Source organism: Lygodium microphyllum, chromosome 6, assembly GCF_053477565.2.
Source record: "Lygodium microphyllum isolate KBCC chromosome 6, Lygodium_microphyllum_v1.1.10, whole genome shotgun sequence".
In the NCBI taxonomy this organism is placed as follows: domain Eukaryota; kingdom Viridiplantae; phylum Streptophyta; class Polypodiopsida; order Schizaeales; family Lygodiaceae; genus Lygodium; species Lygodium microphyllum.
The window spans coordinates 162,834,233-162,847,770 of NC_141140.1; the positions used below are offsets into that span (position 1 = coordinate 162,834,233).

Consider the following 13,538-nt stretch of genomic DNA (forward strand, 5'->3'; position numbering starts at 1 on the left):
CTGATCTTTGGAAAAGTGGCTGAAGTGGAGCAGGCTGAACAGGCTGAGATACCCATTGTCCACATCCTCCTGGAGGAGTAGCAAGAGCAACAACTAACTTCTTCTCTGCTGAAATAGTCCCAAAGATTTTTTGCAAATCAGCACATTCTTCATCATGAAGGATCAAAGTGAGTAGTTGCTACCATCCAATTTGTCCTCCTCGGATACACAGGTAAATACATTCCATCCCTGATTTGCCATGATAATCAATGCCAAGAAAAGCAAAAGAGCAATGTCCAAGCTTGGACCAACTTGGAAATCTTCAAAATTTCCAGGTTGGTCCAAAGAAATTGCTGCCTGCAATTAGCAAACTGAGTTACACTCTGTCAAAACTGTCTGTAAGTAATGCACGCAGTCCAAGGTGCATTCAATGCTAAAAAACATTGTATAAGCAAAAGCCCCTAAATTTCTTGCACAAAATTGTCAAAAACAGTCTATTTTAGACTGAGACTACAGTACGTTTGCCAATCTCTGAATTTACAACAAAACCCCAAAATTTCACAAAATCTCTGTGTGAAATGTATCCTAGACACTTGCAAATGTAGAGATGTGCTGCCCAAGCATAATGCTTTCCTGCGAGTAAGATTTGAAATAAAAAATTGATAAAATAATGTCTTTTTATCCGGATTTTTGAAGCTGGAGGTTCAACTAGATTGTCAGGCAGTGCAAGCAGATTTATCGGATGCTGGTGAAGCTCGAGCTGCAGGTTTGGCATGCTGCACTATGACAAAGGGTGTTTGTTGGCTGCTCAATGTCATACTAGGATGTGCAAAGATGGATGGAAACATATTGAACTTTAAAAAAAAAAAGGTATGGTTTACAACCTATCAAGTAACTATTCCCCAAGGGAGAGAATGAAAAGGGATTGTTAGATCCACATCACAAAACAAATAAGCTATTCCAATTATCCATGGAGGTCGATGACAAAGAAAAAGAGAGAAGTATGTAGGTGCAATAGTAAGGTAGTGAAAAGACTGACGATGGAAATTGCTCAGGATTTGCTCCCATGAGCTATGCATAATGAGATCCATAGAGTAATGCTACATGATGGGAATGTGCATGCAACAAGTGTACTTGGATGGTGTCTATGGAAAAATTGTTCACTTGCCCAAGTGCCCTTTTACAAAGATGATGATGATGATGATTATGCAATGCAAAGGGAAGATACAACAAGGAAGGGAGGCCAATGTGAAATACAAAAGCCAAAACCTATCAAGTAACTATTCCATGGTTAGATCCACATCACAAAACAAATAAGCTATCCCAATTATCCATGGAGGTCGATGACGAAGAAAAAGAGAGAAGTATGTAGGTGCAGTAGTAAGGTAGTGAAAAGATCGACGATGGAAATTGCTCAGGATTTGCTCCCAGGAGCTATGCATAATGAGATCCATAGAGTAATACTACATGATGGGAATGTGCATGCAACAAGTGTACTTGGATGGTGTCCTTCATGGAAAATTTGTTCACTTGCCCAAGTGCCATTTTACAAAGATGATGATGATGATGATTATGCAATGCAAAGGGAAGATACAACAAGGAAGGGAGGCCAATGTGAAATACAAAAGCCAAAACCTATAGAATACCAATGAAGGGTAGAAACCCCCTCTCAACCATGGATGTCTATACCGAAGGGGAAGAGAAACCTGATGTCAATTTTTGTAGGGTGCCAAGAACCATGATGAATCTGATAATGAAGGTAGACTTAACACGCCTTAGCCAGAATGGCGAAAGGAAAATCGACCATTTGGATGTGTAGAATATGCCATATGCCCATACTCAACCTCAAAAGACGTACTCAATCTCAAAAGAGGGCTCAAATGCTGATCAAGTGGTGTAGGGAATCCCAAATCTCAACCTCAGGAGAGGGCTCCATACTAGTGGAGAAGTGCTAAGAGAGCAGTCTACCACGCAAATAGATCGAATGCATGAAGAAGACATGACCCTCCCCGACTGGAAGAGTGGAGAAAAGTCAACCACTAAGGCAATCGGAATGGGCCAAAACTTGATCTCGGGAGAGGGCTCCAATGCTGACCAAGTGTCGTTGTCATGCCTAAAACTCGATCTCGTGAGATGGCTTAAATGCCAACCAAGTGTACGAAGGCACAAGCACCAAATAGCAATCCATCTATCATGAAAAGTAAACTAGAAGAGCAGCTAATGATGGTTGAATGATAAAAACACATCAATTGAAAGGAAAGAAAAATAGATGCCAAGAGAAGGAGGGTTAAATCCACCTCTAGACATCATCTTGAATCAATGAGATTGGCAACACTTTGACTATACCCTAATGCGAGCAAAGCCCCTAACTAGAGCAATTACTCAAATGGTAAATGGAACTTCCTTGTCAATAACAACTATGGAAGGAAATATCTAAATCGTGGAGTTAATATGCAAAATGCCAAAGAAAATGATCGGGCTGATGTCATTACTTGAGGACTAACTAGGATAGAAAATAGATATTGCCATCATCACTTTAGAAGAACTAGGAACTTGAAAGCTAACTACCCAAATCATCCTTATAGCCCCAACCTAGTAGTCGGAAGAGGCCGTGGAAATGACAACAACAATCAAGGCCATGGGTATGAAAGAGTCTCCGTCTCCATGTTGATGGAGGCAATACTCGCCAAAGCAAAAACAGGGAAAACAAACATTCAGCCCATGTAGAACCTACAATGTTAGTCCTAAATAGAAATACAAAACCCAACATGAAAGAATGAAGAAAGAAACCTACATACCAAATGTTTCATATTGAGATGCTTTGGATGCTATGCTAAAAGAAAGCATAATTGAGCGTAGACTGCAATGGAGGACTTTAAAAAGTATGGCTCAGCCAAAAGAAAATGTAGCCTAACTAGCCTAAGGTGCCTAAGGATAACCTAAGACTCCTAAAAAACTAGCCTAAGGGAAGTAACGACCAAACCAATCACAAATACTATGAGACACTAACTGAGGCGAAGATCCAAGATCTACCACATTGGTGGCCAATGACCATGGATACCAAGGATTAGAGAAACTGTGCTATCTCCCTGGCAAAAGATCCCCTCTCAAACTCCTTGGAGTGGCACTACCACTATTGAAGGGGCTAAGGGTGGTTGAGGAACGAGGATCGGATTCAATTTTAGTGTGGTTAGAAGACCATTAGTTGGGGATGGGGTGATTTTGGGTATCGGTCTAAGACCCTTAACCTTTGAGCAGCAATTGTCATCTACATGGCCCACTTTCTAGCAAAATGTACAAAACCTATTCCTTTTAGGCAAGAAGCCCAATGAAGGTCTTTGTGAGGATGAGTGTACCTCTCCCTTTTTCCTTCAAAGAAGGGGACTGACCATCAACATTGGAATGTGGTCTATATTTAGGGTCGATCAAGGAAGGCAGGACTAGGATTAAATATGGAGGTGATTCCTTTCCACTCCGTGTTTCCTTCAAAGAAAGAGATGATTCATCAACATAAGATAGAGATTCATGTGTTTGAGCAACCTAGGAAGGTGGTATAGTGTGTAGGAGAGCAACACACTTCTCAGTGTCTAGTGATGGCCTAAAACCTTAATGGGCATCAAAGACAATGTGCTTTAAAGACTGGATAATTTATTGTAGATCTAAAGTAAGGGTGTAGATTGTAAGTAAAGGAATCTAAATGTAAAGTGAAAGTGGGAGGGAAAAGCGAGAAATGCGAAGGTGAATGGGAAGCACCAAATTCACAACCAAATGCAACAGAGGATGAAGGATTATCTTGTGGATCATCTCTAAATATAGTGTTTTCCTCAAAACTATAGCAATACCAATTTGGGTCTCCATGGTGACTTATAGTTGGTTCCTATATAGATAAAGAAGTAGTATAGACAAAATCAGAGTCACACACAAATGGATTGTATGAACCTACCACTGGGCTTGATTGTGAAGAATTTGAACTTCCAACTGTGTCTTGAGTGGATAGTCTTTCCTCAATTGAGAGGTGATCAATCTCCTTAGTAAAGTGTCCCAACTGAGATGTACCTTGTGAAGAAGTATGAGACAGCTATTGTGAATGACCCCTAGAAGAAAAGTTAGTAGAAGAAGCATTCTCCTCCAAATCAAGACCATAATGCCTCCTCAAGGCCTCCATTAGAGTAGTAGTTAGAGGAAGCAACAAAGAATCCAAAGATGGATTAGTCTAGGCCATCATGAATCAGTTATGTCACGTGCTCTATGTATGAAGCTAATGGTCTGGAAAAGGGCCTCCATCATCATGGGGGGTGTAAACAAACTTGGCTCCAATAATCTCATGCGCACTTGATGGTTTGCTGCAGATCATCTGGGAAAGCATGATAATCTTTGGTCTCTTGATCTATGTCCATAGATATGTAGCCAAGCCAAAAGTCCAAATAGGTGCACCATACATCATGGCTGGTGTGACTAGTGTGTCAAATAGCCAACTCAGTATGTGAGGCTCCTACAAGTGTGCCTGGTGGCATTGTCTCTCCATCATGGCCAATGATACGTATCCTTGTGTGAGTCGGTCTCTAGCTGCCTGTGCCATGGTGAATCTCCCACCGAGGGATGTAGTGAAAGTGATCCCTAGGTAGACATACGAGTCCACAACCTCAATCTTTCCATCTCCAAGGGTAAAAACTGATCTCCTCATTGGGGTTGAGGATCTTGGTTTTGCCAAATTAACCGTTAATCCACGCTGTGTAAAAAAGTGATGAAGGGCATGGAGATGTTGCTGCAGACCCTCCTGTGATTCAGGGACCAGAACAATATGGCCAATATAAAGCATAATAGAGACCAATATACCTGCTAGCTCCACCCCACCACCTTCTCCTCATGTGATGTGATCTTATATCTCATCGATGTGGAGATTGAAGAGTGCGGGTGACAAAGGACATCCATGCTTCACTTCAATGGTGCTAGAGATCATGTCTGAAAGTCCTCCTAGGCATCTCACTCGGCCCACCACTCTCTCATACAGTGCATAGATACCCCAAATCATGTCCAATGGGATCTCTGGTGTCTACAGCCTCTGTAGTAGTCTATCTCATGGGACCATATCAAAGGCTTTGCAGAAATTCACAAAGCAACAAGAGAGTCTCTTCTTCCTCATTTTCACCTACTCAATCATGCTCCTCAAGGTGAAGATGTGGTCACGTGTAGAGAATCCCTTTCTGAAGCCAGCCTGTCCTACTGAGAGAGATGCATACAAAATGTATAATTACTGCCAGGAAGATGCCGAAATAGTTTGAAAGAAGCAAGAACCTTTGAAATATCACATTCCTGGCACTACCTTGCAATATTTTATTGTTTTTGGATAGGAAAACCCTTAATTAAAAAAGGTATAATCAAATCATCAAACCTATGCAACTCCCAAAGATTCAAACATCTTAACCATGAGCTTGTATTCCTGAAAAAGGGACAACCACTCGATATTTTAAAAAGAGCTTAAGAATACCTGAGATGCAGCAATCCATTGCAACAAACTTTTTAGCTCAACATCACCACCAAACGCCCCACAACCCCAGTTTCCTGTTGCTATTCCCAATGTTGATTCCCCAGCTAGAACATGTTCATCAACCATCAATGGCCCACCATCATGAACACTATTGGTCCATTCTGCCTTTTGTTGACCTTCAAATTGATCTTTGCCTGTTTTAGCAGCAAGATTTGGTGGGACACTTGTCTCCCAGTATGGATATTCCTAATGTTATCAGAAGTAACTATTAACATGCAATATGTAGACACAATTAGTAACTTAACAAACTGCCAAAAGATTTACTCACAAAACCAAGTAGCTTAACAGATCATTATATAAAATAAATTTACCTTATCACCAAGGCCATCTAGAGTATAATGTTCTGCGTGATCCAAAAAACCACAAAAGGCTTTATTTGTTTCCCTGCAAGTAACATAAAGTCAACTTTTCATCTCTTCTTCAATCCCCAAAGGGATGAAACCCCATCATGAAGTATGAAACACAAAATATAAAATCCCTGCTCTTGTGCAAGTAGACAAGGGTAAAAGCAGATGTTAAAATCCAGAATTAACCCCCTTGGTTGGGGGCTGGGGGGATGGGAGAGGAGGAGGGGGTCCCTAATTTGAACTTTGTCATAGAAAATAGTTTCCACCTTAAAACTGTCATAAGCCTTCCAACATCAAAGCACCTCTGGCAAAAGATAAGCGGGCGCATTAAATTACACTCTGCAGAAGAGATCACAGGCAAGAGAGGGCAAGACTTCAGACCTCTCAAACAAGATATTTGCAAAGTTTGTGAAGCAAATCCAGCTGCAAAGTAGAAATTGGAGTTTTACTTGTGACTTCTGCAGCTTCGTCATATGCCCTCTTTCTCTTTCCATCTGCACCTTGTAGAAATTTTGGTGTTGGTGTGACAAAGAGTCAGAGCACAGAGAGATGGCTGAGCTACTAAAATTTGTTATGAGGAAACTCTAATAAAATATGGAAACTGGAATGACTGCTGTACACAGAAAGAGAAGGTCTTTGATTTATAAAGGCATAAGTCCCTCTATTTTCAGCATTCTAAGGCTTAAACTGGAAGCCAACTTCACATACCATCGATGGAGTCAGTAATTGAAGGATTTCTTGCTGGCACCCCTCCAGAAGGAGCTATTCCTGTTGATCTTTGTCAATTGTTACTTATGGAGATCTATTGCATTCCCTATCCCCTCCTCAAGTATTCCTTCAAGGATTGAAGCTTATCTATGTTTATCACAAAGAAAGTGTAATTTACTGGATATACCAATGTTGGGCAAGTATTAGGTGATTAAGGGTTCTCTTGACTATTCTTTACAATTCTACCTTGAGCAAATCTGATTGTTCCTTCTCAAATTGACACTGCAGAAAACCCTCATTTACTGGTCTGACTCTTTTTTCGTCTGACAACATTGATGTGAATGCTTTTGGCAAAGAATTCAGCCATGACACAGCTGAGCAGTTGAACATCCCAGGAAGGTAACTTTTTCAATTTATTAAGTTCACTTTACTTTAACGTCTTGAAACTGATGGCTGTTTGCAATCACCACAAGTATTGGACAGCGAACGTCATGTAAACATATGCCTCTTGTTTAATGTTGGTTGATCCATACCTGCTAGGCACTGTTAAGAAGATGCAAGACAAGGAAGGGAAATGAATTACATTTTGCACTGTGGCAGAAGAATATCAATCACTAGAGAAAAGAAAATGAGAAAGAGGCACAGAGAAAGGTGAAGTCTATTTTTGCCAACAACCTATACAAAGATTTAGGCTAAATGCCTATGCCCTCATTGAGTTTACATGTGAAGCAAAATCTCTTTTCACCTACAACCTATACAAAGATTTTGGCTCAATGCCTATGCTCTCATTAAGTTTGGACATATTTCTTTTTCCTACTGTCTGTGGGAGGGGCCAGGGCTTAGGCTAAATGTCTTACCCATGAGGTTTTGCCTACAAAGATTTAGGCTAAATGCCTATGCCTTCATTGACTTAACATAAGGCAAAATCTCTTTTTGCTTACAACCTATACAAAGATTTAGGCTAAATGTCTACACTGTCATTGAGTTTAGACATATTTCTTTTTCACACTGTGCTAAATGTCTTACTGCCCACATTAGGTTTACACAAAACTATCTTTGTATTTCCAATAGCATTCTTTGCTTTGAAGGAAATTTAGGATTGGGGTTAAAGTTAAGTAGCAGTTAGAAAACTTAGGTAGTCACAGTATGACCATTGGTACTCCAAAGAAATCACTTGATCTTCCATAAAAGATATCATAGCCAGCAGAAAACCTATCTAACCCAGCCAACCTATGTTTCTTGTGTTCCAATAAACAAAGTATATCCAAATGCATAGTATATAGAAAGCTCCATAGCAGCCTTTGTTTGCTTTTCCTTTTTGCAAATTAAAGTGCAGCTAATTTCAGCTACATATATTTACAAAAGCCCTAAACACTGTCTGCCATGACAGGCTTCATTGGAGCATTCATGATGAGTACATATAAGCAATGGCTTCATACAAGAGCAGTAGTTTTAGTCCTGCATGCATATTAGAGCTTGAAGGCTAATTCAAATCACCATATCAATAACCTGAATGCCTTTTATTAGCATGTAAGCTCTATATGACATGCTTCATTGGAGCATTCATGATGAATATGTACAAGCAGTGGCTTTGTGCACAGAGCAATATGTTCAACGCATGCACTTTAGAGCTTGAAGGCTAACTCAAATCATCCTATCGAAAATACCTGAAAGCCTTTTTTAATATGTAAACCCATGGGTGTATTACAAGACTATGAAGATTAAAGCTGGTAGTCCATCATGAAGCAGGAGAGTGTGATGAAGTAGCTTCTTAATTAACACAAAACTAGCATTTACAAGAAAATCTGAACATGTGTTATGAAGAAATATTTGTCTTACTAAGCTGCATGAGTGCATAAAACCACATATACATTAAAAATTAAGAGGCAAACAGAAGGGAAATTTTGGATCAAAATTCCAAGAACTCAAACATACCGAAGCATTAAAGTACTTCTGAATTGTTTTTTGCTTGGATTCACAAGCGCATCAATAGCGACAATCCTTGTTTTCCTCCTCCCCAAAAAGTCTCTTGGTTTATTGTCAGTGTAATCTCCTGTGAAATAAAAGTTTGATCCATACCTGTACAGCAATTTTTCCATGGTTAGAAGTTACTCTTTCAAAAGCTAAAGTAGATATGTACCTATTCAACTCATGGCATGGTTATCAAGTACGGAAAGACGATAAGATATGGTACAATAAAATACAGAATTAAATGTACCTTAAGATTTTTAAGGTACAGTACAATAAAAGATGTTATTCACTCCTAAAAGCTACTTAAAACCTAATTCTTTTTGACAAAATGAGGCAGAGAAGTTACTTGAATCTCAAAAAACATAATCCCATGAGAGGACCAGATTAGTATAAGAAGCATTAAACTCATCCCAGAGTGTGTATCGGACCAGAAAAGTAGTATCTATTAAGCTAGTACCTTATGGTACTAAAACTACGATACAGTACCTTTAGTACAGTATAGTATGAACCCTTTTATAAGTGGTACTAGTGCAACTATGGCTGATGGGTATATGCAGATGATTAGACAGAAGAGAATATACAATGTGTTCCAACAAGATTGCATATCAAACCTGTTTTGTCATGATCTCCGTTCTCCTTTTATCTAGAAATTAGAAGTGCAACAACCACTTAAATATTTGAACACCTTTCTATGGCCTTTAGTGCACCATTTCAAGGATCTTCAACATCTAAGTAGATGATTCAAATGTCTAAACTGAGAACTTGTCAAGGTAGACTTGGGCCATAACAACAAGTCCTATAACTGTGTTGCATGTAACTATCATGACTATCTTATATGTCATGAGTTAGCTTCACTCCGAGAAAACAACCTGCTACATAAAATAAAGCTGAATATCCAAAAAACAGTCAAGGAGTCCCAAGGGTTAAGTCCCGGCTGCTACTCATAATCATGAGATTGTGGGTTCAACTCTCGCTGGGTGCATCACTTGCTTGGAAACCTAAGTTTGCATGGTGCATTTGTGCAGGTCCAAGATCTTTTGAACAATCAGCTGATCCTTTATAGGGTCACCAAAAGGAGAATCCTAACATGATCAAGCTCAGTTGTTCTTTGAACTTGTGAGCTATCCTATCTGCACATAGGAATGATACCAGCATGGCTCTTCCCTTTCTCCTTTAATAATATTTGGGAAGCGTCAGATTGCCCCTCCCCAGAAAAACAGGAAGTTGAATGTTCTGAAAGTCCCAATTAAAGGAGCATTAACTGACTAAATGGGTTCTGAAGAAGCAGCATGAAAAGACAATGAGACACGCAAAGAACATACTAATGGCAAAATTTTAGGACTTATAAGACTTTAGTTCTAACTGAAGCAAGCCCTACAAAATGTCAACCGAGACTGAGGTTTAACGAACTAACCACAACTGAGAAGACCACATATAGTTGAAAAACAAGATGCAGATGTTCCCACCTGTCAAACTGAGCCTTGGTGCTACTCAACAGAAAAACATGCACTGATCAGCAACATTAACAATTCAACCTGTCAGCTACTAAATACTAGATGCACAATGCAGCTTCAAGCTGCCACAATTAAAGCACGCTGCCTACACCGGATATAGTCCTCATAACAATGGCCAAATACAAGTAAAACTGATGCAAAAGTTGCTAACCTTGAAAGTCACACAACAAGACAGCAAAACACAACTGATGTAACCTTGATGCCTAAACTGAATATACAACTACATGTGGGAAAAAAGAACCCCAATGACAGAATTTTGCATGCTCACAACTAAGAACCGATACACATAGGACAATCCATGATGATATCATGGATTGTCCTCCAATCATCACCAATTCTTGAAACCCAGTGTAGCATCATCAGACCATGAATAAATATAAAGACTGAAGCATTCATGAAGAGGAGGGAAAAGGGGGAAAAGAGAGGAAGGCAGGTTTTTTCTTTTTTTTTTTGCAAAAATGGGGATGATGGATGGCGTTGTGTCTCAATGCAGCCATCTTATGGGCTATAGACTTCTCTATCGAAGCCTCACAAAAGCTACCACCAGCTCCTAGAAGACCCTATTGCTAACAATAGTGAGGTTGAGACAAGATGAACTCTGCCATGGTATGTTAGAAGATGGGAATATGAAAGTAATAAAGATGCTTGCCTAGCTGATAACAAAGTGAACCACCATAGCATGGTAGCTGGCTTTCCCATGCTTTATCAGTGAGCAAAGGTGATCAGTTATGTACTAAAATTCCATGTGACATGACAAGGAGGTGACAAGCTGACAACTTCAACCCCTGCAAGACACTGATGTGATGGCAACTGAATACAACATGTTGACTTGGACAAGCAATGGATTGAATCGGACCAATTTCTTTACATCATAGTGTTGAGCTAAAAATGCATTAGCTTCACTTAAACAGCCCAAAACATGCTTAATTAATGAAGTAACCTTGTTTATTTAAAAGAAATGTGTTCCTAGAGGGTGTCTGTGTCCCATAAGCACAAACCCACTTGGGAGGGCCCAAACTTTCTATAAATAGGTATACTGCCCTCCATTCAGTGACATATCTCGTTTTTGCAGGTTTCAAGTATTTTCAACTTGCTGCCCACAACCCTTTCGTAGAGGACATCGCAGTCTCAGCTGTCCCTTGCTGTCATCTACAATCTAGCACCTATTTCCAGCCTTCCACCCGCAGTTTGCAGCTGTTTACAGCAAAGTGACTGTTGCTGTTCACTCTCCAGCTGCCATTTGCTCAGTTTCCTCTCTCCTCCCTGCTGTTGCTGCTGTTTTTCTCTCTCCTCAGCCTGTCGCAGCAGATTTTCTCTCTCCTCAGCCTATCGCAAAAGATTTTCTCTCTCCTCTGCCTGCATTCAGCTGATTTTCTCTCCCAAAACCTGCGTTTACTGTTTTCCTCTCTCTACAGCCTGCGTTTACTGAACACTCTCTCTCGAGACTGCCGTCTGCTTCAGGTCCAGGTCCAGCCATACACAAGCTGCGTTTATTGTTGTTCGACATCCAGAGACTGCATTGCTGCGATTCGGGATACATTCGGAGTACGACACACTCTCTAGCTCATTACCCCTGCCTTGGTCCTTGAGATACAGGAGTTCGAGGTTCAGTATTCATTCACTGCATAGTGTGTTTACTGCATGAGCATTGTATATTCAGCAGTCATATCACTTCATTTATTTTCTGTGTTCATTGTCTCTGAGTTTACCCTAACCCTAACTGTGTTCTTTTATCAGTCTGTGCTTTGTCGTACAGTTTTTGTGTTAGGGTATTTCTTTACACATAGTACATTCTATAAGTTTGCATTCAAGCTTCTCGTATAACCAATAGCATGTGTTCACATCAAACTCCAACCAGTTTCAAGACTAACTTGTACATATGAAATGGAGTGAAGATTACTAAAGTGATGGAGACTTGTTTCCAACTAGACATGTCTTGGTGCTTACACTTCAATGAAGGCTTGTCCATCAAGATCAAGAAGAAGATATGTTTGTGGACCCTCAAGAGGAATAAATTTCATGAATCCAAATATAGACAGGCCCAATTCTCCTTTCGATATGTAATCATCACTGTTGGCAACTTGAGATGTGAAGAAAGCACAGGGAAACACTAAGACCACTCCAAAAGCATGTAAAAATGCGGTAGGGTTGCAGTGGAGACAAGAGAATGTACAGCAAACACAAATGATGGTGAACTCAAAGATCAAACAATTAATGAAAGGACCACTAATGCACAATGATGATACCGCAAGCCTCTATGTCTCTAGAAGTGGGGCTGAGACATAAATCACAAAGTATGTAGTTGATAGAGTGGAACAAGATGATTGAATTGTCTTCCTTAATCAAGGCAATAGTGTTAAGCTAAAAAATGCATTAGCCTAACTCTTAAACAACCCCAAAACAAGATTAATTAATGAAGAAACCTTATTATTTAAAAAGAAATGCAACCCTAGAGAGTAATGGTGTCCCACATGCCAAACCCTAATTTGAGTGCCCCAAACTTTCTATACATAGACATGCAACCCACCACTCTCCCTCAATCTTGTTTTTGCAAGTTTCAAGAGTCATAGCTCTATTGCCCACATCCCATTTGCTGCGGACATCGCGATCATAGACCTTCCCCTTGTTGTATGCCACCATCTCGCGCCTAATTCAAGTCTCTGCCTTCACCTATTCGCCTGTTGGCTGTCATCTACATCCTAGAGTTCTCGCCCAATACCTTGGAGCTGTCGCCATCACTCTGGAGCTTGTGTTTATTACTGATGTCACCTGCAAGAGCTCTCACTATCATTCACACTGTGTCACCACTTGTTGGATATTTGTGTTTGCTAAGTTTCTCTCTCCTCCAGTTGTTGCCTACACTTCCTACATAGTTGCCTTCAATCTCCAATTGTTGCCCAATTTTTCTCTCCTCTCAAGTATCTCCGTTTTTAGTCTTTCTCTCTCCTCATTGTCTATCCCATCAAATCCAACCTCTTTGGCTGTGTTTGCTGGTGTTCGACACATGGAGGCTGCTTGTTGCATTTCGAGATCTGTTTCGAAGTCCGACACGCTTTGTAGCTCATAACTTGTGCCTTGATCCCACAGATACAAGAGTTTGAGGTTCAATATTCACTGCATAGTGTGTTTGCTGCATGAGCACTGTACATTCATTAGTCATTCACTTCAATATTCATTGTGTTCACTATTTCTCAGTTACCCTAATCCTAACTATGTTTTGTGTTATCAATTTGTGCTTTGTCGTACGATTGGTTTTGTGTTTTTTGTGTTTAGCGTATTTCTTCATATAGTATCAAAGATAGGTACTCTTTGAGAAACTTTGGTCTTTGATCGAAAAGCTCATCTGCACAAGCAAGAACAATAAAAGGGTCAAATGACTTTGAATGCACTCACACCACCGCGGTAGTCTTCACAGCTAGGCATGGACAAAAATGATTAGGAGTGGGCCTCCCAGCTTGCTACTACTCGATC

The 13,538-nt window shown here is 40.1% G+C and overlaps 1 protein-coding gene across 3 annotated transcripts in view; it reads right to left on the reverse strand.

Moving 5' to 3' along the window:
* The window catches only part of LOC148035359 (poly(ADP-ribose) glycohydrolase 1-like), a 121,220-nt gene that overhangs the window by 23,916 nt on the left and 83,766 nt on the right, over positions 1-13,538 (reverse strand). For all 3 annotated transcript variants that reach the window (XM_087680394.1, XM_087680393.1, XM_087680392.1), the window contains exons 7-9: positions 8,518-8,661; positions 5,839-5,911; positions 5,468-5,713 (exon numbers count right to left, since the gene is read on the reverse strand). In XM_087680394.1, coding sequence (XP_087536520.1) covers positions 5,468-5,713; positions 5,839-5,911; positions 8,518-8,661 — 463 coding nt within the window. The remainder of the gene's footprint in view (positions 1-5,467; positions 5,714-5,838; positions 5,912-8,517; positions 8,662-13,538) is intronic.